This window comes from Trichoderma citrinoviride (assembly GCF_003025115.1).
Source record: "Trichoderma citrinoviride strain TUCIM 6016 unplaced genomic scaffold BBK36scaffold_10, whole genome shotgun sequence".
NCBI classification, from domain to species: domain Eukaryota; kingdom Fungi; phylum Ascomycota; class Sordariomycetes; order Hypocreales; family Hypocreaceae; genus Trichoderma; species Trichoderma citrinoviride.
In genome coordinates this window covers 1,162,879-1,187,501 of record NW_020194718.1, presented here as the reverse complement: position 1 = coordinate 1,187,501, position 24,623 = coordinate 1,162,879, and the positions used below count along the sequence as shown (strand labels likewise).

At 51.9% G+C, this 24,623-nt stretch overlaps 10 protein-coding genes across 10 annotated transcripts; 5 read left to right on the top strand and 5 right to left on the bottom strand.

Annotated features, from left to right (window-relative positions):
• Nucleotides 1-204: 204 nt before the first annotated feature.
• On the bottom strand, nt 205-1,686 carry BBK36DRAFT_1177565 (hypothetical protein; the record flags this gene model as incomplete). Its single annotated transcript, XM_024896070.1, has 1 exon — nt 205-1,686. The coding sequence occupies one exon, from the start codon at nt 1,684-1,686 to the stop codon at nt 205-207; it is 1,482 nt and encodes a 493-aa protein (XP_024748148.1).
• A 2,407-nt stretch (nt 1,687-4,093) lies between these two features.
• On the top strand, nt 4,094-8,963 carry BBK36DRAFT_1170499 (hypothetical protein; the record flags this gene model as incomplete). The annotated part of the gene is made up of 12 exons (XM_024895453.1): nt 4,094-4,144; nt 5,499-6,272; nt 6,336-6,427; nt 6,484-6,677; nt 6,752-6,829; nt 6,891-6,970; nt 7,025-7,077; nt 7,131-7,235; nt 7,313-7,855; nt 8,037-8,305; nt 8,373-8,524; nt 8,601-8,963. The coding sequence occupies 12 exons, from the start codon at nt 4,094-4,096 to the stop codon at nt 8,961-8,963; spliced, it is 2,754 nt and encodes a 917-aa protein (XP_024748147.1).
• A 528-nt stretch (nt 8,964-9,491) lies between these two features.
• Nucleotides 9,492-10,861, bottom strand: BBK36DRAFT_1135928 (Isocitrate/isopropylmalate dehydrogenase; the record flags this gene model as incomplete). Its single annotated transcript, XM_024892806.1, has 2 exons — nt 10,634-10,861; nt 9,492-10,536 (listed from the first exon to the last, which is right to left on the bottom strand). The coding sequence occupies exons 1-2, from the start codon at nt 10,656-10,658 to the stop codon at nt 9,494-9,496; spliced, it is 1,068 nt and encodes a 355-aa protein (XP_024748146.1). The 5' UTR covers nt 10,659-10,861.
• Nucleotides 10,862-10,948: 87 nt separating this feature from the next.
• BBK36DRAFT_1177561 (hypothetical protein) lies at nt 10,949-12,064 on the top strand (the record flags this gene model as incomplete). Its single annotated transcript, XM_024896069.1, has 2 exons — nt 10,949-11,561; nt 11,610-12,064. The coding sequence occupies 2 exons, from the start codon at nt 10,949-10,951 to the stop codon at nt 12,062-12,064; spliced, it is 1,068 nt and encodes a 355-aa protein (XP_024748145.1).
• A 683-nt stretch (nt 12,065-12,747) lies between these two features.
• BBK36DRAFT_1170496 (hypothetical protein) lies at nt 12,748-14,056 on the bottom strand (the record flags this gene model as incomplete). Its single annotated transcript, XM_024895452.1, has 4 exons — nt 12,748-12,900; nt 12,958-13,056; nt 13,107-13,346; nt 13,403-14,056. 4 exons carry the CDS (start codon nt 14,054-14,056, stop codon nt 12,748-12,750), a joined length of 1,146 nt encoding a protein of 381 aa, XP_024748144.1.
• Nucleotides 14,057-15,430: 1,374 nt separating this feature from the next.
• On the top strand, nt 15,431-17,047 carry BBK36DRAFT_1123477 (zincin; the record flags this gene model as incomplete). The annotated part of the gene is made up of 1 exon (XM_024891058.1): nt 15,431-17,047. The coding sequence occupies one exon, from the start codon at nt 15,431-15,433 to the stop codon at nt 17,045-17,047; it is 1,617 nt and encodes a 538-aa protein (XP_024748143.1).
• A 133-nt stretch (nt 17,048-17,180) lies between these two features.
• Nucleotides 17,181-18,677, bottom strand: BBK36DRAFT_1177550 (hypothetical protein; the record flags this gene model as incomplete). The annotated part of the gene is made up of 2 exons (XM_024896068.1): nt 17,181-18,421; nt 18,614-18,677. 2 exons carry the CDS (start codon nt 18,675-18,677, stop codon nt 17,181-17,183), a joined length of 1,305 nt encoding a protein of 434 aa, XP_024748142.1.
• A 1,158-nt stretch (nt 18,678-19,835) lies between these two features.
• Nucleotides 19,836-20,750, top strand: BBK36DRAFT_1123118 (alpha/beta-hydrolase; the record flags this gene model as incomplete). The annotated part of the gene is made up of 1 exon (XM_024891017.1): nt 19,836-20,750. One exon carries the CDS (start codon nt 19,836-19,838, stop codon nt 20,748-20,750), a length of 915 nt encoding a protein of 304 aa, XP_024748141.1.
• A 133-nt stretch (nt 20,751-20,883) lies between these two features.
• On the bottom strand, nt 20,884-22,084 carry BBK36DRAFT_1123675 (hypothetical protein; the record flags this gene model as incomplete). The annotated part of the gene is made up of 2 exons (XM_024891084.1): nt 20,884-21,434; nt 21,490-22,084. 2 exons carry the CDS (start codon nt 22,082-22,084, stop codon nt 20,884-20,886), a joined length of 1,146 nt encoding a protein of 381 aa, XP_024748140.1.
• Nucleotides 22,085-23,258: 1,174 nt separating this feature from the next.
• BBK36DRAFT_1142747 (Aldo/keto reductase) lies at nt 23,259-24,477 on the top strand (the record flags this gene model as incomplete). Its single annotated transcript, XM_024893543.1, has 4 exons — nt 23,259-23,701; nt 23,757-24,167; nt 24,234-24,362; nt 24,429-24,477. 4 exons carry the CDS (start codon nt 23,259-23,261, stop codon nt 24,475-24,477), a joined length of 1,032 nt encoding a protein of 343 aa, XP_024748139.1.
• Nucleotides 24,478-24,623: the final 146 nt, after the last annotated feature.

The following is a 24,623-nucleotide window of genomic DNA, read 5'->3' as shown; positions in this document are numbered from 1 at the left end:
TTGCAGCACTCGCCCAGGTACCCTCTATCAATAACACTGCAGGTCACACTCTGCCTTCGATCTACAAGAACCAACAACAAACACAAATTAATCTGTCAATATCGGACAACTCAAGCAAGACTAACAAACAGGAAATCGACTCTACAGGATGCGATCCGCCACTCTTGGCTCGCTTAGCCCAGCACAACTACCGGCTCACGTGCTTCACCTATTCTGCACTCCCTCCTCAGCCTGCAGCAGGTGGTGATACTCCTTCGGCAGCGCCTCTCTCAGCCTCTCCATCTGCCGCCTCATCGTTTCCATCTCGCCGAGTACCGCGTCCCTTGTCTGTCCTTCTGAGGTGCCCTCATAGAACTTGACCTCGTGCTTGGTCTTGCGCAGCTCCGCCAAAAGGGTTGCCATCTGCGCCTCCATCTCCGTCTTGTCTTTTGCGAGCTCTTTCGCCTCGTCGAGATGAGCCTTGACACGCTGCTCCAGGTCTGACGCCCGCTCCGGCCACGACGGTGCCACTACGGAGACCACTGTTGGTCGCTTCTCCATCTTGCGAGTTTGAGCCGTGCCCGGATGGTGTTCGATTGCCGGCATCACAAACATGGTCGATCTCCCGCCCTGGTCCTTGAGACGCACGAACCGCGTCATCATGTCGATAGGCACCAGGCCTCGGGAGTACCAGTCGCCGCCTTTCGTGTTTGCCCACATCCTCTCGCCGCTGACTCCAGACTCCCACCAGGTCTGCTCCTTGGCTTGGATCTCGGACTCTGCCTTGTCCATCAGGCGGTGCAGCAGGCCAAAGACATCCTCTCCTGCGTTGACGAGCACAAAGCGGTCCTGCGGATAGACCACCTCGCGTCCCTTGGCTCGTCCTTCTGGGCCGAACTGCCCAAGCATCTGCATAGGCACAACGGCTTCTCCTTTGAGAAGATCGAGGGCGTTGGCGTAATTGATCTCGAGCTCGTGCATGCGCGCAACCAGGTGTTGTTGATGGAGCAGCCACTGTCCGAGCACCGTATTCCGCACGCCCGCCATCTGCTCGCAGTCATCTTCGTTGCCAGAGGGGAGCAGCGAAAGCAGGCCTCCTGTCGCACTGTATTCGTGGTCCAGGATCTCGAGACAAGCGTTTGCATGCATGACGAGATTGTGATGGCTGCTGTACGGTCGACGTGTGCTTTCTCCGGGATCCAGGGGCCCATAGTTGCGCGCAACTTTGAGAGGGCAATGGCATTGGATCCCAGTCTCTTCGTCTTGATGCTCAATGTGATTTGCCAGGGCTTCCAGCGGTAGGTGATGATTTTCGTCGTCGTTGGTGTATACCTCGTCGAGATTGTTGAGCCAGTCAAACGCTTCGTTCTTTTGAAAGGCAGGTTGTCGGTCTCCTCTTCCATCGATGACGCCGAACGTGTCGCTGACGCATATCTTCTTGATGAGATTTGCGAGGGCCTGGGCGTGCTGCTTCAATGCCAACAGCGTCGGCGGCCTGCCTGAGGACAGGTAAGAGCAATTCACATGGCTGAGAAGCTGCAGGTCTTTTTCGGTCAATATGCCCAGCTGGGGATCGCTCCATGAACAAGCCCATGCTGTCGAGTATTCGGTTGCCGCTGTGCCGTAGGGTGTGCCTTCGCTCTGGACGCTCACAGAGTCGCGATCGCAGTCGGAGCTGCAGTCGGCGCTGCTGTCGCTGTCTGACATGGTGTGTAGTGTCTCTCGGTGCGTCTCAAGTTTGCGAAATAATAATGTCAAGCGTGGAAGTGTTTCCAGAAGAATTCTAAATGATGTATCCGAAGTCGATGAAGTCGACGACTTACCAGGCGAAGCGCTGCTTTATGTCCTAGGCCAACTCACCACTTCAAGGTCATACCCATTGATGACCATAAATAGACATGAAACGAGGTTCGTAGGATGTGACTGGGTGAAGACAAAGACTTGGGACCACGGACCCAGAAGTCAGACGGTTTTATACCTTTGTTTTCTAGAGTTAATTGAATCAACGATCGTGACAGCTTGGACCAGCACGACGGTTGAAGGTTCTTCATTCTTCATTGACAATAGTAATTACTTGGTAGCCTGAGTTGTCACTGTTGTGCCAGCTGAAGAGGATGGCACCGTGGGCACACGCAATGCCAGCAAACAGACCACTTGATTCATTTCAATGGGTCCAACTGCAGTATCGCCATGCCAGACTCGCATCCATGTCTAGGATCTCCGTACGAGGCATTGATTAGACTTTGTATCTTCAAAGCAGAATATCCTGGGGAAAATGTCACCATCCATGAAGCCCCCCATGAGACGTTGCTAAAGGCATGAAAGAGTCCTTCGTCTCCCGTGTCGGTGCCGCCCCTCGCAAGGGATCAAAGACCTCCGGATCCGGAAGCACGCTGGCCATGCGTTGCATGCTGTATGCTTGAGCGCAGACCTGAGCTGCCAGGAAGCCAGTGTCCGTGGCCGCCGTCGGTAACGAGGCGAGGCAGTGATGACTCAATGCCTGAGTACAGATGCAGTATCTCGTCGAGCACATGGTTCAAGTAACGCGGTCCATGAAAATAGAACGGAGTGAAGTCGGCTGGGAGCGTGCAGAGCTCTTCTCGAGGAGAGTGGCTTTGACCGCTGGATGGCGACAGATGGACCAGATGAGGCGTGTCAGTTTCACGGCGGTGGAGTTGCTGCCTGCAATAATGTACGTTGATGCTTTGGCTCGGAGCTCTATTGTGTGAGGGCCTCTTTCTTCTTGTCGCTGTTTTGAAAGATCCTGGAGAAAAGGGTCCATTCGGTGCTCGTAGGGTCTGAGTGCTAGGAGGGTTCCTGTATCGAGTGATTGACTCTTCTGAGGTTTCTTTGTTCCTTGAAGGAGGGGCCTGAAAACGGGACGGGGAGATACTTGACCCGGACGATGAATGTTGGGATGCCTGAGCGCACGGCTCACATGTAGCCCAAGTTCTCGAGGTCCTTTGTATACCCGTTCACTTGGCCAGGTTCAGCATCCTGAAAGAATTGCTGAAAGACAACTCGGATGAAGCGAAAGCAGTCGCAATAATACCGTATATCATACGTGACCGTCTACTTTGCATTAAAAATTACTATCAGCTCCGGTGTAGTCCGCAGAGGTATGATATGCAGACCAGTCAAGAATGGGCCGGATCACTGACGGCGGCTCTTCGCTTTTCCGACTGAGAGTTGCTTCGCGTTTCAGCTTCGGTGGCATAATTGGAGCCATGCCTGAGTGGTTGACGCTGTTGAGAGCTCGCAGGACTCTACGATGTACCGAGACTATTTGCTGCAGGGTCGGTCTTTGGAGTTGAGAGTTATAGAGAAAAGCTTGGTTCAATACCCATCTCCATCAGATAACCCGGTTAGTTAGAGATCACTGTATATGAAGATTTACACTTTGCGATTCTCCCTGTGATAGCACAGGATGAGACTCTTGTATATTTCGTGTACTTGGAGACATGTCGCGTTTCCGCGTGATTTGTTGTCGTAAAGCTGGGGTTCACTACCACCTCATGCCTTGGGAGTTCAAACGGGAAGCTAAGCAATTTGACTGGTGATTTAGCATGAAGCTACTGCTTGGATCCCGACGCCAAGATGAATCGCTGAGATAGACGGATTTGGCGAGATTGGCGATCCGTTGTCTTTTGCAGATGAGTGATCTGCAGCACTTGCAGCTGCATTCTCGCCATGGAGGGGATACCATATGCCGAGGCAATCACAGTTAGAGGCTAGGAATAGAATGTGTGCTTGTTGTCAGTATTCTGTGGTGGCTACCAACAGGCTCGACGCAGTAGGCGAATCGATATTGACACACCTAAAATCTAGAAATGTCCGTTCATGCATGGGATGCTATGGGGTATATGTGAGTACATATCATGCATACATGCAGCCAAAGGTCCCCCGTGTGTCTCTTGTGCTTAGGCAGATACAGCACTTGGATCATGTTGCAGACGGGGCCGCCTGATTTCCAGTTGTGAGTTGAAGTGCGAGAAGATAAAAGAGCAACTGATGTAGATGCTCTCATGATATAAACAATAGGATTCTCAAGTGTAATGCAGGAACTAAAGACAGCAGGCGCTCGGGGGTACTCGGGTAGTTGGTCACAAGTTCCATGGTCGATTTCGCAGAGAAGCTGGGCGACTTGGGTCGAGAAGAAGGCAGCGTCCTCAAAAGTAAATAGTGTAGAGGTCAATTAATCCCATGTGAAGCGGAACCTGAGTCGTATGGTCAAGCCGTTTTCACACATCAACCATCATGATTGTATTCTTAAATTATTACATCATGGGAGCGCATGTATTCGACTTCATAAGTATATGTATCCAACTTCAAGAAAGCTAAAGGACGCAAAAAGGGGTTGAGTAATTATTCGGTTCCATTCCCATTCTGAATGTCCTATCCTCAGACGCAGCCTGGGCCGCAACCTAAAGAGATGAATATACACGTAGCAACCATATATGAATCTTAATTGTGACTCCCAGCATTAGATATGGATGTAAAAGTAGCATTTTCTTCAATAACTTAGGGAATTCTCACTCCACTCCTCATTTTGAGTTTGGTGTCACGCTCAGCAGTTCTTGGGCAGACGGCAAAGCAAACGAAGTGGCTCGCCAATTCTTGCCACTGCCAGTCCTTGGAGTGCCAGCGGCGCCAATTCGAGCATCAACTTGCAAAGAGACTACCTTATACAGGTTGAGGTACTTGAAGTTGGCAAAATCACTCGTACTTCTTTCACCGCCCATGAAACCTAGCTCTTGACCCGAGGTGCCTGCCTATTTAAACTCTTCTCTCTCTCTCTTCCTCCCCTCTTTCTTTTTCTTCTTTCATTCTCTTCGGAGATTGTTCAGCATTCTTCAACACAGCTTCACTTCTCGGCGTGGAAGGCCTGTGATAAGGCCACAGAGATCTCGCCCTCTCGGTCTATCTTCAAGAGTGATACTATCATCGCATACTTGGATGGTTGATTCTTCCTTTATCCCAAGGTGACCTACCCGCATGGTATCAAAACAGTTTGGCTAACCAACTCATAGACCTGAGCAATCATGGATCCGGAGCGAAAACCACCCCAATCGCCTCACCATGAGGCCCCCAAGCAGCAGCCGTCCCCGGCTCCATCGATGTCGTCGAAGAGAGATCTGCTGGAGGCATCCTGCCCAATTCGTACATTCACTATTCGTGGTGACTCTCCATCGGACGGTGAAGGTCAGGACACATCTGGCAAGCCGCATACCAACACAATTGCCCCCGCCAATTTGGAAGCAAAGGGCGCAGAATCTCTCGTTATTGGGAAGCAACTGGCCAAGTCGAAATCGAATGCTCCTCAGAACAGGACGGTCAGGCCTGCAGCAGAGTCATCGAAGAAACCAGACGTTGAACAGAAAGTTTCCAACATTCTTAAGCCTGCTCTATCTCAAGAGGCGAAGCCAGGCAATGCTCATTCATCAGTGAAGCAAGAAAATCTCGATGATGAGAACAGCTCTCGTCAACTTGTTGATGGAGCTACCTCTGACCATGAGAAGAGTCCTGGCCACGAAGATGGCTCAGATCACGAGGATGATTCCGATTATGAAGATGGAAACGATTCTTCTTATTCGAGAGATGAAGATGATGGGGACCAGAAAACAAAACGCAATCCCTCCAAGAAGGCTAATGCGAATAAGCCGCGGCGAAAACGGGCGGCGAACGCTCGAGAATTCGTTGCACGTCTCCACGAAAAAGAGGACAGAGCCAAAGGCGAGAAACGCGGGCAAAAAAGAAAATCGACTGACTGTGATGGAGAATCTCGCAAAGCACACAAGTTGGCCAAATATAGTTCTGCCTCGAAATTTGATGATGGTCCTTCAACTACTGATGGCAATTCTCTGGCTGCCATGGAGCCCATCCAGGCAAACACTATCGCTGAGCAGTTTGCCCAGATCAGAGCGCAGATACCTCAGAACTATGACACAAGGCGCAGCAAGACGCAGAAGCGAGATTTACGAGAGGCTACCCAGCTATTTGGCTACAAGAAAGTGGAAGCCGAGAATGGCCGTTGGAGAATGAAAGGTATGGAGGCTGTTCTGGAAAGTTACCAACTCACTGCTGCGGCCTGGATGGTGAAGAGGGAGCTGAGTCAAGAGAAGCCTTTTGGCGGGCTTTTGGCCGACCGCCCTGGTATGGGAAAGACGGTCATGAGCCTCGCATGTATTGTGGGCAACCCAGCAGATGAACAAGACCTGGCAAACTACTGCAACGCCACTCTTGTCGTCGTGCCAAACAAATTGACTGGTCAGCAGTGGGAACAGGAAGTCCAGGTGAGGCCGACAATATTCCAACTGGACAAGAGCCTTGACCACTGACAACGCGTGCACAATTAGAAACACTGTAAATCGCCAGTCAGTGACAAGGTCTTCATCTACGATTCCACCTACGAAGGGGCGTACGAGAAATGCAAGTCGTCATTCATCGTGTGAGTCCACTCTCTTGCCGAGTGCCAGAGAATCACCAATGACTAACAATATAAAGGATTACCACGTATTCCCAACTGCTCGCTCAATATCCCGACAAAAGCATCATGCAATACTGGCAAGAGAAGTACGACAGTGATGATGAATCCTTCGATCGCGCGTTTGCGTCCAAGGCGGGTGACCTATTCAAGATCCCATGGTACCGGGTTATCCTTGACGAAGCTCATGCCATAAAAAATGTTGACAGTCGCAGTACGTTGTCCTTTCCTAGGAGTGAAGCAAACTGATACAGCCGCTGACTTTGCCCTCCCATTGCTTTAACCCAGCTGCTCAAGCCTGTTCCGACCTCCGCAGTAAGTATCGCTGGGCCTTGTCTGGAACGCCACTGGCCAACAGCTCGTATGGTATGTACTTGAAGTCTTCGTTTTTGCCTGAATGGGGGTATTCAGCTGACAATGTGTACAGAGTTGTATCCGTATCTGAAGTTCATACAATGCAAAGCGACGTGGAGCATGAGAGACTTCAAAGAGACGTATATCAGCGATGTAAGAGTTCATGGAAAGAGACAAGAATGAATATTTGATATCTGACAATCATAGGGTAAGGTAAATGGCCAATTGGAAGCACTCATCAGCATGGTCATGTATCGGAGGTGAGTTCCTCTAAAACTACGATGATTGATTCGCAGGTACTGAAAGCTTCTAGGACATCGAAGGACGAGTTCTTAGGGCATAAGATTCTTGACCTTCCCGAGATGAGAGAGTCTTACCTCGTAGTTCCTCTATCTGTGGAGGAACGCCTCATTGTCACGTACGTCTAACCCTGTTCAAGGCCCCCATTTATGAATTGCTATCCAGAATGCTACAATACTGAATTGTCTCTCATAGGGCGGTGGAAAGCTTCTACAAAAAAAAGATCAGGAACCTAGAACAGGGTACTCTCGAGAAAGAGGAACTGGAAGTCGCGACTGATGGTTTAGACGTGGATGAGCCTGACGACGACAAGAAAAGGGGCCGCGGAAAAGCCAAGAATGCCAGCATGACATGGATGTTGACGCGAGCCAGTCTCATGAGAAAGAGGCAGGCAATCTCTCATCCCTTTTGCATCGAGCGTCTTCTCCGACACTCGCTTGAGCCGCAGGAGCTGGCAGAGCTCATCGAGGCGCTCAAACAAGTGCCCGCGAAACAGACCATCATAGAGCAGATCCACGCGAACGATAGGACAGATGACGGCATAGCGGCATTTGAGAAGGGGCTGCAAATACTGCAGCAACGAGAGGAGCCCATGTTTGGCAAGTATTTCGACATGGGGAAGCTACTGGACCTAGCAAAGAACGAGCGCGCTTTGAGTGGCATTACTTGTCTGCTTTGCAACAAGGCAACACCGCCAGTGGAACCTTTTGAGACACATGATGTAAGTGGAATTGCTGAGTTCTTGCATCGTACGTGACTGTTACTGACCCTGCAAGTGCGGGCATGTCTTTTGTAGCACATGTCTGCTGAAAGCCATCAGCCGCAGTAAGAAAAGCAGGGAGATGCTGGTAAGTAGACTTGTTGCAGCCAAAGCCATCGTGATGCTTCTTCTAACCTCGCTTTGACTATCTTCTTAAAGATGTCCTTACGAAGAATGTGGCAAAGAGATCACTGGTGGAGACGAGATCGAGACGCTGCAATCCCAAATCGACTCCAAGGACAAGAATTATCGTGAGCCCGGTCGAGACAGCAATAATTCGGGCGTGCATCATCAAGAAGACCGTAATGGCTTCTTTGTTTACAGTACGATGCCGGGAGATGCCTCGGTCGTGCCGAGCACCCGACTCACGGCCACCATGGCCATTGTCCTCACCTGGCTGAAGGAAGCGCCAAACGACAAGATTCTCAGTAAGTGCTCACAGGCAACGGTCTATGCCCTTGAATGATAATGCTTTGATCATGCTAATCTTCCTAGTCTTTACACAGTTTACTGGAACGGCCAAGGTTCTGGGTTACATGCTTCAGACGCTGGACATCAAGTTTGTGCACTTTTACGGCGGTCTCGCACCAGGTCAGAAGAAGAAAGCCGTGGACTCGATCAAGACGGATCCAGATATCAAAGTTATGGTCAGTTTCCAGTTCCAATGTCCCTCCTAGTAAATCATCGCAGATCTCAGACTAACATTTTTACCCTGCTGCGCAGGTCTCAACTCTCAAAAGCGGCGGTCAGTCCCTCAATCTCACTGCCGCCAACCGAGTTATCATTGTCGACCCCTGGTGGAACAAGACGGCCGAACGACAAGCCTTTGGACGAGTCACACGAATGGGCCAAGAGAAGAAGACTCACTTGGTCAAGATTCGTACCGAGGAGGAGATTGACGAGAGGATCTTCATGCTCCAGAAGAGGAAGGCGGAGGATGTCGACTACACTCTGCAGGATGACGGCCATACGCCGCCTGCCGTGAGCGACACTGAGCTCCAGGAGACCTTTTTCCGGAAGAAGTCGGACAAAAAGGAGAAGAAGAAGAATCGAAAGAAGAAGTCTACCGCGACGAAGAAGAAATAGAGGCGGAGTTACGCTGGGATGCCTTGGAATCGGCATTTTTACGATGGGGCTCAGAAGGGCTTTTTACCATTTCATTGATTCTTTCAGGGGCGCGAGGATAACGCGCGAAAAAAAGTATTTGCTTTGAGGTATTTCGAGGGTGAGCGGGCTATGCTTTGCGGGAGGGCATTTACTCGGTTATCGGTTCTATTGCGACATTTACGAATCATCTAGCTTTTCGACACGCACAAATTGGGGGTGGATATTTGAGGTTTTGCGATTTCACGGTTATTGATCTGCTGCTGATTAGGGAAGAGGGAAACGGCGGGAATAATTTGCTTCTAGGCTCGGTACCCAGGTTGACTGACTCGATCAGTCAACGAGCATCTCCTTCAATCAAAAGTTTTATTTGCTTTATACAAAGTTGCCTGAATTTCCTCTATATCCAGGTGAGATGACGAGATGACTTTTACACTGATATTACAGTGACGGGGTGGTAGCAGCACCCTTCAATTGCACGCCGAGTTTACATCTTCCACTCAACGCACGATTTACAAACGCCTCAGGATATCCTCGACAACCTCATCGGTGGTGGCCTTTCCACCCAGGTCAGGGCTCAGCAGCTTACCCTCCTCCAAGTTGGCATCAACGGCAGCGTAGATCTTGGCAGCAGCCTCGGGCTCCTCCAGGAACTCGAGCATCAGGGCGGCACTTCGCAGAGTAGCAATAGGGTTGGCAATGTTCTTTCCCTGGATGTCAGGGGCACTTCCGTGGCAAGGCTCGCCAATGGCGAAGCCCTCGCCGACGTTGGCGCTGGGCACGAGACCGAGACTGCCGACAAGAGCGGCAGCGCCGTCGGAGAGGATATCGCCGTACAGGTTCGGGGCAACAATGACGTCGTAGGCTTCGGGCTGGCGGAAGAGCTTGTAGACCATGGAATCGACAATCTGCTCCTCGACGGAGACGGACGAGTACTTGGGGTCGGAGAGGGCGTTCTTGGAGGCGGTGCGGAAGAGGCCGTCGGTCTGGGAGAGGACGTTGGACTTGTGGGTGATTGTGACGAGGGGCTTGCTGTGGATGCTGGGGGTGCTCTCGCGGATCTTTTGGCGGCGCAGGGCAATGTCGCCGGCCATGGCGGCGATGCGGAACGAGGCCTTCTCGGAGATGCGCTTGATGGCCTCGGCGACCTTGCCGTCGGGGGTGTCGCGCGTGGTCTCCTGCTTGACGTAGAGGTCCTCGGTGTTCTCGCGCACAATGACCATGTCGATGGGCTTGGCGGCGGTCATGACGGTCTTGACGGGGCGGACATTGGCGTAGAGGTCGAGGCGCTTGCGCAGGGCGACGATGGGGGAGGAGTAGCCCTTGACGGCGTGGGTGGGCGAGCTGACGGCGCCGAAGAGGGCGCCCTGGCACTCGTTGCGGAGGACGTCGACGGTGGCGTCGGGCAGGGCGGAGCCCGTCTGCTCAAAGGTCTCGAAGCCGGCCTTGAGGTCGACGAAGTCGAACTTGAGCTTGAGCGACGCGGGGAGGGCCTCGAGGATGCGGCGGCCGGCGGGGATGACTTCCTTGCCGATGCCGTCACCGGGGATGAGCCCTGGAGAGGGTGTGTTAGCTGTGATTGGACTCGACTGTGCAGGATTATGGTGATTGAACAGCATGGGCAGTGTAAATGGAGGAATTGGGGGATTTACCGATTCTCAGAGTGCGGATTGACATGGCGGGCGGCGTTCAATGGGTGCGTCTGGCGGGCTTGTGCGGAAGAGAACTTTTTTTTTGCTGGAGTCGATTTTCAGAGGTTTCTGTCAGTGTCGCGATCCGATCATCGGCGGGTTTATCCGGGCGCTACTGCTATGCGGCGGTAGTGGGGGCGGGGAGCATTTGATGGCGGGGTTGGGCTTGAGCTGCAGGAGCTGAGCTTCGTGAACCACCATTGATAACGAATCCACAGGACGATTGCCACCATCTCAGACTGCTCTTCGACATCTACTAGTGCCCGCTACATCGACATGGATGAAGAGTTGGTTGACGCTTTGCCTCTGGACGACACGGTCGGAAGCCACGACGACACGTCCGAGACTGTGCAGCTGGACCCTGAAGGGGACGCAATCCTCATCGTCAATGGCTCAGGCTGCACCAAGAGCTTCCTCGTCTCTTCCAGAGTTCTGAGCTTGGCATCGCCAGTCTTCTCCAGGCTGTTTGGCCCTAACTTCAAGGAGGGACAGGAAACTCGACGCGGAGACCGCCCAAGCATCAGATTGGAAGAAGACGATCCCAAGGCGATGGAAGTGATTCTTGGTATCCTCCATTACCAATGTGCACAAGTCCCATTGAGAATGGAGCCTGAAGCACTCGCTACCCTTGCGATTCACTGCGACAAGTACGACTGCAATGTGGCTCTGAGGCCATGGGCTGCTCACTGGTGCAGTAACTTTGGAGGCAGGTACCATGAAGAGGGCACTGCGACTGAAGACCTTGGATTCATGCTGCTGGCTGCATACATGTTTCGCTCACCACGCTTCTCTGAGATTTCCGCCAGAGCTGTGAGAGAGCTACCACCAGGCTTCGCTTCCGCCTGGAGGGCTCATGAAGAACTGGCACTCCTGCCAGACAGACTCACAGGTTTGGTCACTTCTGCCTGGCCGGAGGCAGCAGGCTAACAATCTGCAGCTGCATTGTCTGATAAGATCGCCGAGGAGCTGAAGAATCTGCACCAACAGCTGCAATCCACTGAAAGAAAATTGCGGCTACATAAGGCCTACTATAAGATGCCTGGTCATAACTGCATGAGTTGTGGCAGAGACCTCCCGGCAGAGGCAAAACAATGCCGTCGATGTGGCACTACCGAATTGTTCAAGAATGCCTGCACCAGCGAGTATAGGGTGGCGGAATACTTCGCGATTCTGAAACGGTTCGAGCTGTGGCCCTCTATAGACCCCTTCACCACAAAATCTCTCTCGGATATCATGCATCATTTTGAATGCGCCGAGATGGACCATAATCATCAGTGTGGAGCGAATGAGGGTTGTCCTCTCCTACATGAGCTGGTCCATATGTATCATCTAACATTGGAAGCTCTTGACGACATAGAGGGAATATCCTTGGAAGAAATAGGTGTGAGTTGATGGGCGGGATAAATGGACTGCATATCGATTCATCAGGAAAATCCATGACACTTGGATGCCAGAGTTCTTCAGGAGAATCTGCTTGGCCATCGACCAATTACCGACAAAGGTTTAACCTGATTTGAATACTAGCCAGCCCAAACCGTTCTCGAAACCCCTTAGACAAAGGGCAGGGCGGATATATTTTGCTTACATCGAAATCCTTAGGTTACGGCTTCACATGGGTAATTATGGCGTTTGGTAACGCAAAGAATCAGGGGTTAAGAGGTTTCATTTGATTCCAGAATGACTTTTCCCGCGCGATCCTTAATGATGAGGACTTCATATTTGACAGATAGAGTCCTAGGGGAGAAACGATGTGACAACGTTTTGAAGCTAAGCGTACATGTATACAGACCTCCGCAACACTGCTGGACAGATTGTAATGGATGATTTTCTATGTTGTCACCATCTCTTGTTCCTCTCCACCCAGTCCGGTTACGCACAGCAGGGTTATATAGACGAATAAGCTTGATCTGATCATGGCATTGTAGATTTCTTCTCAGTTTTCCATCGCTGTATTGCTGTCTTTGCCCTTGCGCTCACCTAGGGTTCCCTGGTCCAGTCTGACATGGTCTCCATGGAGGTCCCGCACCATGACCATCGTACCATTACCAACACATTGGTATAATTGGCAATTGCTCTCACTTATTGGAGTCCTTTTCCTCGAGTTCTTCCAAGATACTCCCTACAAGTATCTTGATGGCATCCTCTCCTTGCTGCCACAGCTCGTCCGAGACTCTGTGCACCTTGAAGCCAGGCGGCGGCTCGGCTGATGATTCTGCGGCGATTACCGGCTAGAATAGGAGTAATCAGTATGTACCATACAGAGGATTACATTGACCATGACGTACCGGCGCATTCTCGTTGTATCGCTGGTATATAGCCAGGAGGTCATCTTTGCGTGGCTCATCAAGCACCTTGTCGGCCAAATCTTTGAACGATTCGTCCAACTATAATACCTTATTAGCTTCTTAACAACACGTAGAAGACGTAAACGTGCCTCTTTGACGTTGGCACTCGCGCCTGCCAGAGAAGTCTCTGTGGAACGGTCTGCGAGATCTTTCAGCTTGCAGTATTTGATCAGTTCCTCGCTTTCTTCATCCGTCAGCTCGACTCCATCTTGACGAAGGAACTCGACGGCAGCTGTATACAACACGCCCAGCGAATCCTCGACCTCGTCTGCCGTCGGGGCCCATTGGAAATCGCTCTTGAGCTGTTGGTCGAATTCCCCTGCCGTTTGCTTTTAACACATTCGATTAGCTGGCTTGTAGAGAGTATTACAGAACTGATACTGACCTTCATTTCCTCGGTTTTCGCATGCAGCCATGGTATAGTTCCCCGAAGGGAGGAGAATTTCCAGGAATTCTGCTGACACTGGTATTTTTGCATTGCCGTCTCATAGACGGATTTTGCAAAGACGTAGCAGTTTCTAGTTAGTAGGTTATAGCTACCCATCCTGTCGCTGGTGGCTCGCATGATATCAGCCAGGCCAATGACGTTGAGGTTGTTGTCGTCAAAAGTCAGCGAATACAGCTGCAGAGGGAGGAGGCCCTTGGACGACGAGGACGACGAAGATGACGAAGAGGAAGACCCGAAGAACGACGCAAGTCGCTTGAAAAGGCCCGAACCGGAACTCGAGCTCCCCGAGCTGGAGCTCATCAACGACTTGACCGACGGCTTAGCACCAAACGACCACATGCCAATGATGACTTGGTCTTGTTTCGTTTGGCGCTCCGCCAGCACACGAGTCCGGTCCTTGGAGCTGGAGCCAACATCTTCGAAGATGATTTGGAGGTACTCGTGTAGCACGTCGGAGTTTAGGTTCTTGACGTGCGTGATTCGTCGGACGAAGCAGTTGCTGTAGGCAGAGGCGTTTTGGCTCAGGTCAGCGTACCATTTCTGAGGAGTGACTACTTCCTCGGTGGAGGTGAAGACTAATGGCATAGACATGATGATGAAAGTACTAGATGAGTTGTGTCGTGGGTTTATAGGGAGAGATGCGGAGGAACAGAAGGTATGACAAGGAGACGATTCTTATAGTATTCTTGTAGTCTGGTCCAACTGACTGGAGAGACTGGTCCAAGAAAGAGAAGGCCTCGAACGAAACCGCACGGCGCCAGTATCCTACAAGCTGTGATGATCCCAGATATGCACACCCTGTGCGTTTCTTGTACTCGTTTACATCGGCTGTTCCGTCCCAAAGTAATGACTGGCTCCTACTTGCCACACGGCAGACAATATTCCACCCGTGCAGGATCATGCGAAGCCTCTAATAGGTCCAGCTTGACTTGCTTGTGCATTCAGCCCGCCACCGTACCAATATTTCGCTGTACCTCAGCCTCAGCTGTCCCCAAGTCACTAGTTTGCTTCTGCCAGAACCAATGCTATTACGATTGTACCTTTTTCCAACCTTTCACCATGAATTTCTTTCTCGTGTGGCTAGGTTAGGACACTGGGCCGTGAAGACATGTCAGTGATCACATTCCAGCTGATCAGAGCTGCATCTCCCATATACTAATTCAACTAGGCAATCAGATGTATGCTGATGGATGTACGGTTGCGCTACACTCTATACGCCTTACCACGGTGCCAGAGTGGCATCATTTGATTCGCGTCGAGTTGATCGGTATCAACATGAACGTTTCGTGCGGGGAACGGCACAGCATCCTCCCCGATGCATAACACAAATCTTATTGACCTGTTCAATTGGGTGAAGAAGAAAGCATCAAGCCCCCCGTTGACGACCTGGAAAGTGGACGACCTCTCAACCTCAAGCGAGGATGAAGATCACAGTCCGAAGCTGCTCAGGCATCTCTGCATCTAACGAGACATTGACGACTCCCCTAACCCTATCCGCCAGGAGATCGTGCTAAGAGGCTGGCTGATCTGCAAGGGAGAACTGCAGGTACCCAGTAGTTGCTGTGGGGTGGCGAGGCATTGATAAAAGGATATGCGTTAGGCCAACCTCCAAGAGGAGCCTGTCGAGTATTATGCATCTTTTTTCGCTTCGGCGATTGCATGCATGGCTGCCATAGGCAATACTATCAGGCATGCTAGTAGTAAACCTCTCAGCTATGCGGTCGGATGAGCTGCAGTATGCTCAACCATCTGAACCTCGAAGCCCCTGCAAGTACCATGCCAGCCGCAAAGTCGTTGTGTGGCGGATGAGTAGTAGTCCCGCTGACCTGAGTATCACATACGCCAGAGCTTTAGTTCTTGATAACATACATATATACTTGTATTGATCTGTAAACCCAGGTTGTGTGCAGACAACTTGCAAATCATCTGTTGAGCAATCCAAATCCTATTGTAAATTCATTAACCATGGCTACCGAACCTAATGTGGACGACTTCGAAATGGCAAGTTGCTGGCCCATGCCTTCAACCGACCTGTCCGACCTGCCATCCAGCAACCTTACAAACGATGGGCGCGATGCCGAGGAAGATCCAGACGCCATGTCCTTGGTCGTCAGCAAAGACTGGTTCTGGCCTGTCGGCGCGTGGCTGCATGTGCGCTTCATGAACGAGGAGCCCTACCCTCATCACGAGAAAATGGTGCAAGACGCGGCGAGGATCTGGGAAAAGTATGCAAACATTCAGTTTGTGTTTGACAATGCCGACAACGCAGAGATCAGGATCCTCTTTGACAGCAAGTTGGAGGGGGGTCGATCGCTCATCGGAAGACACAAGCGAAAGGAAACGCCAAAGGAGAAGCCGACAATGGTGTTGGGCTTGGCCAAGGATGACGGGCTGTTTCGGAGAACGGCTTTACACGAGCTGGGCCACGCACTGGGCTGCATCCATGAGCACTCCAGTCCGGCAGCCGAGATTAAATGGAACAGAGAGGAGGTCATCAAATGGTTTGCAAAATCCAAACTGTCAGAGGAATGGGTCGAAAACAATGTCTTCAAGCACTACGACAAGAGCCCCTCGTTGCTGACCTCGCACTTTGACCAGCGGTCCATCATGGTATACCGCATCTGTCCCGGGTGGGCAGAAAACGTCACGTACATTGACTGGCCCAACGAGCTCTCTGAGACGGACAAGATGCTCATCTGGAGGATCTACCGCCCCAACATGGCGACGACAGAGTTTGGCAAGTTTGATACGCAAGAGCAAGGGGGGACGAAGCAGTCTCCGTCGCACTATGTCAAAAGCATTCCACTTCAGAACCCACAGGACAAGGCTCTGGACATTGCTCTTGGGATTACTGAATTCGATCTCGAGTGTAATGATGGAGTACGGGATGTCCAGCTCAGGGCATACGCGGATACTGTCGAGACGACGAGCTTCAATCTCAATCTCAGTTCCGTGGAAAGCGGTCGTCTGTACGCGGCCGCGGCAATTTCTCTGGCGACGGAGCAGAACAATTCCACAATGCAGACCGGCTCCTACACTACGGCAAAGGAAGACACGCGGGACGGCGTGGAGTACGAGAAGGACGTGAAATTCAAAGATCCCTTCAGCAAGAAACCGGAAGTGGTTGTCTGGCTCAAGGGCTTCCACTTCAAACCGGAAGAATGCTTCAAGATCCGTGCCACCGCAGACCACGTAACCGAAACCGGATTCCAGCTGCACGTCGAAACATGGGACAACGCCGCCCTCCAGAGCGCCGAGGTGTCGTGGATCGCATACGAGACGGACCCTCCCGGCATCCGCTCCGGCAAGGTCGAGCTCCACAACTTTCGGCCGCGGGAGGCGGATGGCAAGCCGCATCATGTCAAAGAGAGGCATCGAGCCAAAGAGGTGCGTCTGGACCAGTGGCGCCCTCAGGTGGTGTATGCTGCCGTTTCCAAGTTTGAGTTCGAAAAGGGACATAACCCGCGGCTATCCGTCACGACGACGCCGACGAGGCAGTCTTCGTTTGAAGTGGACGCGGTGACGTGGGAGGACAGTGATTGTCAGGGGGTGGAGGTGTCATATCTGGCTGTTTGCATCTGAGTTGGCGGACAAGTATGGCCAAAGCTGTCCCTGCTTCTGCTGGGGATATCTGTTCAAGATCATGGTCATTGACTGGTCACTTGGTGTGCTTGCACGTGCGTACATGAGTTCCTGAATGTAGCAATGATTATTCCTACGTTTTCTTCCGTCGCTTGACAGGCCCCAGCTTCAAAAAAGACGTAGCTGGAGTTACCACCTGGCCAGCATTGTCTGCCTGGTCGTTCTCCTCTACAGATAGCGACACAGAGTCCTCCATTTGTGCACCGTTCTCCAGACGCTGAGAGAGGCCAGTCGACTCAGACAGGGCTTGGACCTCAAAATCTACCTTTGCCGGCAATTGGTCGATAGCTGAGCAGATTCTCTTGAAGAAACCTGGCATCCAAGTGTCGTAGATATTTTTGGTGAACCGATAGGCAGTCCACTTATCCCGCCCATTTAGTGTTGTAAAACTAAATGTATAGATTTCATGGCGGTAGTATTTGGTGTTCTTGCCGTCAATGACTGGGTAGTAGCCATAGATCCGTACTGAGCGCTGGTCGTGTGAGATAGAGAAAGCTACGATCTGTCGGTGGACGTCGTTCTCGCGTCCCACAAGACGGAACAGCTCGACCACGCCTCGAGCCGCAAGGGTCATGGTATGGGCATTCTGACGGTCGGCAACGTCGAGGGCATCCCCACACTTCACCTCGCAGGCAAGGAAGGGAAAATACATGTAGTATGTGGCCATGAAGTATGACTGGTCGGCGAGAAAGTCGCCAATGAAGGGCGATAGCTTATCAAGCTGTTCCTCGGTGAATGCATCTCGCAAAAATCCAACTGAATAGTCTGGCTGCGGACGCCTCCCAGTCAAGGGAATCGAGTTATTCCAGCCTTCGTTGACACTTTCTGTCAGGATATCGAGGTGTTCAGCGCCATATGTTGCAAGGCTCTCGGCGGAAGGTACAATAAGCCGAGTGATGTCTTGCAAAACCCGAGCTTCGTTCTTCGTGCGGATTTTCTCGCAGGTCAAGCCGAAGATGTCATCCCGGAAGAGTGAATTCTCGGGATACGTTTGGTTTCCCTCGAGCAAGGTTTCGCAGAGAATTTTGCTCTCGTTGGTAATATCCAGCTTCGATGGTGCCATAAAACTGCCTTTGGTGGCAAGCAGTGTCTCATAACGCGAATCTCGATACTGGGCGCTCTTCTCTTCACGCGGCTTTTGGTCGCTTGGCGTAATGGACGAGGCTGAACTCGATCGCTTACGGGCGGACGAGGACGAGGACTTCCTTCGTGCAAGCAGGTGTTCCATGTCTGGCTCGGGCTCGAAGAGTTTGCTTGGCCAGCGGTCTGTTTTTATCCAGAATCCGACGGGGTTATTGGGGTCGGCTTCTTCCGCTGCGGCATTGCCCAGCCTCTCGGGGGCAGGTGGTCCTGACGTTCGCCGTCGCTTCGACGAGGGCGTGGCAATTGAACTGCGCGTATCTTCGATGGCTGTCTGCCTGCCTCGGGCTTGTCGTTTGCGCGATGGAGCGTCCTGCTCCTCTGTTCATTGTTAGTGACGGCCTGCCGGTGCTGCACGGGACATACCTGGGTCCTCTGGCTCTGGTTTGTGCCTCCTTTTGGCGGCTCTCTGGGCTCGGGTTTCAACCATGGCGGCGGCATGGAAGCTGGCGGGGAGACGTGAGAGTATATGCGATGCATCGACAAGGGATCAAGCTCATGGCCAACCATTTCGCTCGCACTGCCAGCATGCATGTCTCGACGTGATGGTCTGGAGTCCTGAAGTAGCATCAATATCAGGATGATGATAGTGAATACCTTAGATATGCGACCACCCCACGCGCCTTATGATCCGAGCCTAAAACTACCTACCTGACGGGGACTAAACACGGCTTGTCCCTTCCGAACCAATCAGCTTGAAATCCAATGTCCGCGCCCGAGATTCACTAGCCTAATGGGTACCATTAAGGCAGGCATCAAGGTAAGGAAGGGTACATGTAAGTAAGATAGTTGTAGTATGTGCTTTATTGTAGCACTACCCCCTCATCCGCACAAGGTACTCTATCTGAACAACGTCCGATATGTCGGTAAGGCTGGATAGAAATAACTCCAGTAGGAGCAAGCAGAAGTCTTTTATTAAGCTTGATAATGATAGTAGGAGTAGTGAATATAGAAATATACATCTAAGATATTAGATAACCAAGTCGGAGTGTTGGCTGGCCGCTCTCTGCTTTTATTAACCACAACTCTAGAGGATGATAACCTTTGACTGCATGTGGACACTTAGTATAATCATATTATGCACGCGTGCATTCCTGGGGACATAGCAACTAATAGGCGAGGGTGTTACCCGTGTTGATTTGCTCCATGAGCTGCTGGATTATGGCAAGGTTCCCTGAACTTCGTAGACTTTGTGTTGCTCTACATCAATATCTGAGCACGCAAGGAGGCCGCGTCACTGTCCTCTCCAAACATTAATCAGAACGATTGACCAAATAAGTAGGTAGCATTGGCTCCCGGATATAGAATAGGATACGGAGTATACAACAGGATGTTGTGCAAGGACATGTATATACACCGTAGGCTCAGTATGTAAATAACCAGGGGCGGAGAGTATCATATAACCCCGTAAGAATCCGCTGCAACACCCGCCTTTCCCAGGCTTCAACACCTTCACTCCAAACATAGTAGACTCTGACGTTCTACAGCACAGAAAAAAGTCATCATGTCTCACATCAGACCCCCCTTTGACCCTGAAGTCGCCAGAGGCGTCCCTCCTGGCATGCTCGATGGGAGCCTCTCCAAGGCCATGCCCACCGACTCCGCCGTCAGACTTGCAGCTATTCGAGTGGCAGTCGACCAAGTCGCCGAGGCCGAGAAAAACGCAATTCTGTCAGATCCAACTCTCGAGGTGGAAGAGGTCTTCATCCCTGGGCCCCGGGGAGACATTCGCTTGTCCGTCATAAGACTGAAGGATGTCGCTTCAGACGACACCAAGAAGCGTCCGGCCATCTATAACATCCACCCGGGAGGCTTGATTATGGGCAACGAGTACATGGCGATTTCCTCTGCGATTTCCTGGATGAAAGAGATCGGCGGCATCGTCGCTTCGGTCAACTACCGTCTGGCTCCAGAGCATCCCGGCCTTGCCCCCTTCGAGGACTCCTGGGAAGGTCTCGTCTGGTTCGCCAAACAAGCAGATCGATTCGGCTTCGACCCGGACAAGTTGATTCTGTCAGGCTCCTCGGCGGGCGGAGGCATTGCTACCGCGGCCGCGATCAAGGCCCGGGACGAGGGCTTCCCCAAGCTGTGCGCTCAAGTTCTCATTTGTCCCATGCTGGACGACCGGGCTGCCACCGTCTCCCATCAGCAATTTTTCCACCACGGCTCTTATACCGGCGAGGCGGACGAGTTCAGCTTCGGGTTGGTCTTGGGCGACCGACGCGGCACGGATGACGTTTCGGTCTTTATAGCGCCGGCTCGGGCGACGGATCTTTCGGGCCTTCCCCCGACATATATCGAGGTTGGGTCTGCCGAACCTTTTCGAGACAGCGTAGTTGCGTTTGCGTCCAAGCTGTGGGAGCATGGCGTGCAGGCCGAGCTGATGGTGTTTGCGGGTGCCTTGCATGGCTTCGATTACTATGCCCCGGAAGCCATGGTATCGAAAAGTGCTGCCCAGGCGAGGTTGAACTGGATCCGACGGTTCATGGCGCAGTCCAAATGACTATGGGAGAACCGAGGTGAGTAGCTAAGCTGTGAGCGAGCACATTTGATAGATGCTGTGCCAAAGGAGGAGCAATTGTCCAGTATAGATGAGTAGGGGTAAAATACAAGACCTCTTGAAGTTCATTCTTGCATCACCACAATGTCGGCACATCCTCTCCCCTCAGCTCGCACCAACATCTCGCCTGCTGATACATCTCCCCCTGAGCTCCCTCTGTGATCATCCAGTACTTCTTCAGAAACCACGGCCGTACTTCCCAACTTCGAATATCCCAGGGGGCGCCAGAGTGCCCTGTCCCGGCGCCGGCAAAGGAACCCCAGCAAATGACTCCGTCATTCTGCAGGTCGTGGCAGAGCTCCTCCCTGTTGATGATGGGCGGCTCAGCGTGCATCAAGGCTATGAGGCGCTCACGGAAAGCGCGAAAGGGAAGAGCGTCAATGTAGGGGTGATGGCGCTGTGTGAGCTGGTTCTGAGTGGGCTTCAGGTCGTCTTTTACATCGGTGAATGCGAGTCCTTCTGTGCTTGCGCTTGGTGCTTTCTTGGATGTGAAGAAGGGAGACTCGGACTCGAGTGAAAACATCTCTGGGGCTGTTACGCCGAGCATGGTTGCGTTGTGCAGGAGAGCTGCTACAAACGACATTTGCGTGACGCGGATTGTGTTGGCGTGAAGGTCGGGAAGCGGCACTATGTATTTACTGTTAGAGACGTGATATAGTAGCTCTCATGTCTTAGGATTCACCTTGCATAGGCTTGTAAAATGCGCGCCCCTGTACTGAGCCGTTGGCTGGTTTCGTCGTGGTTTGCGAGTCATTTTCCAATGACTGAAGACCTTTTCTCACGACATCCTTGAGGGTGATCTTGTGCTTGCGGATACTCATTAGAAGAGATTTACTCAATGCTGTGTCGTCCTGTAACAGAAAATGCGCAAGCAGGCTATCCGTATCGTCTTGCTCTGACGATTGGCTGTCTGGTACAATGATATGTGGCTGGGGGGCGTCTTGCTGCAGACAAGACGAATCAAAGCCACCTCCTGGGGTGATGGCATCCGATCCTGATTGGGCAGCCAGCGGAGGAGATGCGGAAAACAGATCCTCCCGAAACGATCTTCCGGGATTCAAGGTACCGTCCGTCTGCTGGAAGTCAAGACTCGGCATATATCTGTACATGGGAGCTGGCACGCTTGTCTGGTAGCTCAAAGCAGTAGCGCTGAAGCTCGTGCCGCATCCTACGAGGCTTCCCATGCCTGTACCAGCAGCCGGACCGAACTCTTGATGCTGCATCATGCCGGACAAGCCCAAGATTGGCGAGTCGGCGCCGGCCAGGATGCCAGCCATTTCTTGGCCGATCGTGGCGCTTGGTGCCCCAGAGGCTGGTGCATCTTGGACAAGTGTCTGCGACTTGGCGAATGACTCCAGAGCCTGCAGCCTCTTTTTCTGTTTCTCCCCTGGTGGTTTCTACTTATTAGGGGATCAGTTCATTGCGATAGTGGTTGTACATACGGTAAGTCTTTTGTGCCTGGCGGTTCTGGATGCGTCTCCTTTCGGATGTCTTGAGCTTCAGCGGCACCGCCTTTGGTGTACCGGGAATAGTGGGTTTCGCTGCACTCAACTCGCTGCTGCTCCTATCATCGTCATTCTGCGGACTGGCAGATTGGTTGTTGGTTATCGTCAAAGCGTCAACGTGCTCCATGGCGATTGACGAGAGGGTGCCGTCATCAACGGACAGTAGCGAAGGAACAGCAGCGTGGGGGGAAGCGATGATGGCAGCTGTAGGGAGATGTTGAGTTGAGCAGCGACTGATGAGGTGATCATAGAATCAATCACAGAGGGGCGATGAGGTGAGCAGATGGCCATTCGGCCGGCCAATGGCGATCCACACGCTTGTAATGAATAAGCAGAGGCGTTTGGGTGCTGTTTGGTCGGTTGGAGAATTAGGCTTATACCATCGAAAAGGATTGCGGGCTATAAGCAGTTTATCGAACAACAGACTAGACTTACTTGCTAGTCGAAGATGGGTATGGAATCACGACGTCAAACCACAACCCCGGCCATACCGTATTGTGGAGGCCGGAAAATAAACCGAAGTAGCGGGCAGCCCCCAGATGAGGTAACTGAACTTTTAAGCCTACGAAGTTGGCAGCTCCAATCATATTCACCCTCAGTGGGCACATTACCTCAAAAAGTCCGCTCCATGTTGGCGGAGTTTGATGCGATAGGTCAGTATCAAGCGGTAACATCGACGACTATCTCCGGTAATGACCGTGGCTCCTCGTCAATATTTGCCCATTCCTAGTTTCCAGGATAGTCTTCGATTCGTATAGACTAGAGACTCAGTCCGGACTTAATGCATGGCGGATCTTGTATCTGGGGTTCATAGACAGAGATAAAGTGTATATATAGACTTAAAACACACTTTTCAGGTTCCATCATTCAACCATCGCATTCACGTCTTCGTCCCATAACATCAGTCTCGTCACATAATAACATCCCGTCCAATAACAGCATAACAATGGCCTCAACAAAGCTTCCCGCCAAACCCCTCGGCCGCAACGGCCCTCTCGTTCCAAGATTGGGCTTCGGAGGCATGGGCCTCAGCGTATCTTATGGATTTGGAGGCTCAGACGAAGAACGCTTCAAGGTTCTAGACCGCGCCCACGAGCTGGGCAACACGTTCTGGGATACAGCAGACGTCTACGGCGACAACGAGGACTTGATTGGCAAATGGTTGAAGCGTACGGGAAAGCGTGACGACATCTTCCTTGCCACGAAATGTGGCGGCATTCTTGATGCTGGGGGCTTTTCCATTCGTTCGGATCCGGAATACGTGCGGCAGGCTTGTGACAAGTCACTCCAAAGACTCGGTGTTTCTCACATTGATCTGTACTACATGCATCGGCTTGATAAGGAGGTGCCTGTTGAGCTTACGATCAAGGCTCTAGTAGAGTTGAAAAAGTCAGTGTACTCCTATCTCCTGGTATCGACATAGGCTGACAGCTCCATCGTCTAGCCAAGGAAAAATCCGGCACCTGGGTCTCTCCGAAATCTCAGCGGCCACCCTCCGCCGCGCCCACGCCATCCATCCAATCACCGCCATCCAAGTCGAATACAGCCCCTTCGCCGTCGACATCGAGAAGCCCGAGATTGATCTCCTGCGCACGGCCAGAGAGCTCGGCGTTGCGATTGTCGCTTACAGCCCCCTGGGACGGGGCATGCTGACGGGGCAGATCAAGTCCCCAGACGATTTTGCCGACGATGACTTCCGCAAGATCATACCTCGTTTCTCCAAGGAGAACTTTCCCAAGAATCTGGCGCTGGCCGACAAGATTGGGAGGATTGCTGCTAGCAAGGGCGTAACACCGGGACAGTTGACCCTGGCGTGGTTGCTGGCACAGGGCGACGACATCTTTCCAATTCCTGGGTACGTATTTGTTATGTCATAAGTAGGCGAACTGGAGAGATTGATGTAGGCTGACTGAGTGGGCAGTACGAAGAAGGTCAAGTACCTCGAAGAGAACTTGGGAGCTATCAATGTCACTCTTACAAAGGAGGAAGAGGCAGAGATTCGGAAGGCAGTTGATGAGACGGAAGTTACTGGAGGCCGATACCCTGACGCGTGAGTGCAAATTCATCATGGGTGTCTCTGCTTCAAATCAAGTCGCATGCTAACCTCGGTGAACAGTATGGCAGGTCAGTTATATGTCGATACCGTGGAACTCAAGAGCAACTAAGGGCAGCTTTTCTTTGACGACCATAACTGCAAACTACAGGTACCTCCGCCGGATCCCTAGTGAACAACTGGTGGATTATGCATATTGGATTCTCAGTCGGATATAATAAGAAATTGTTGTCATATTTCCTGCATTCTGTCTTGACG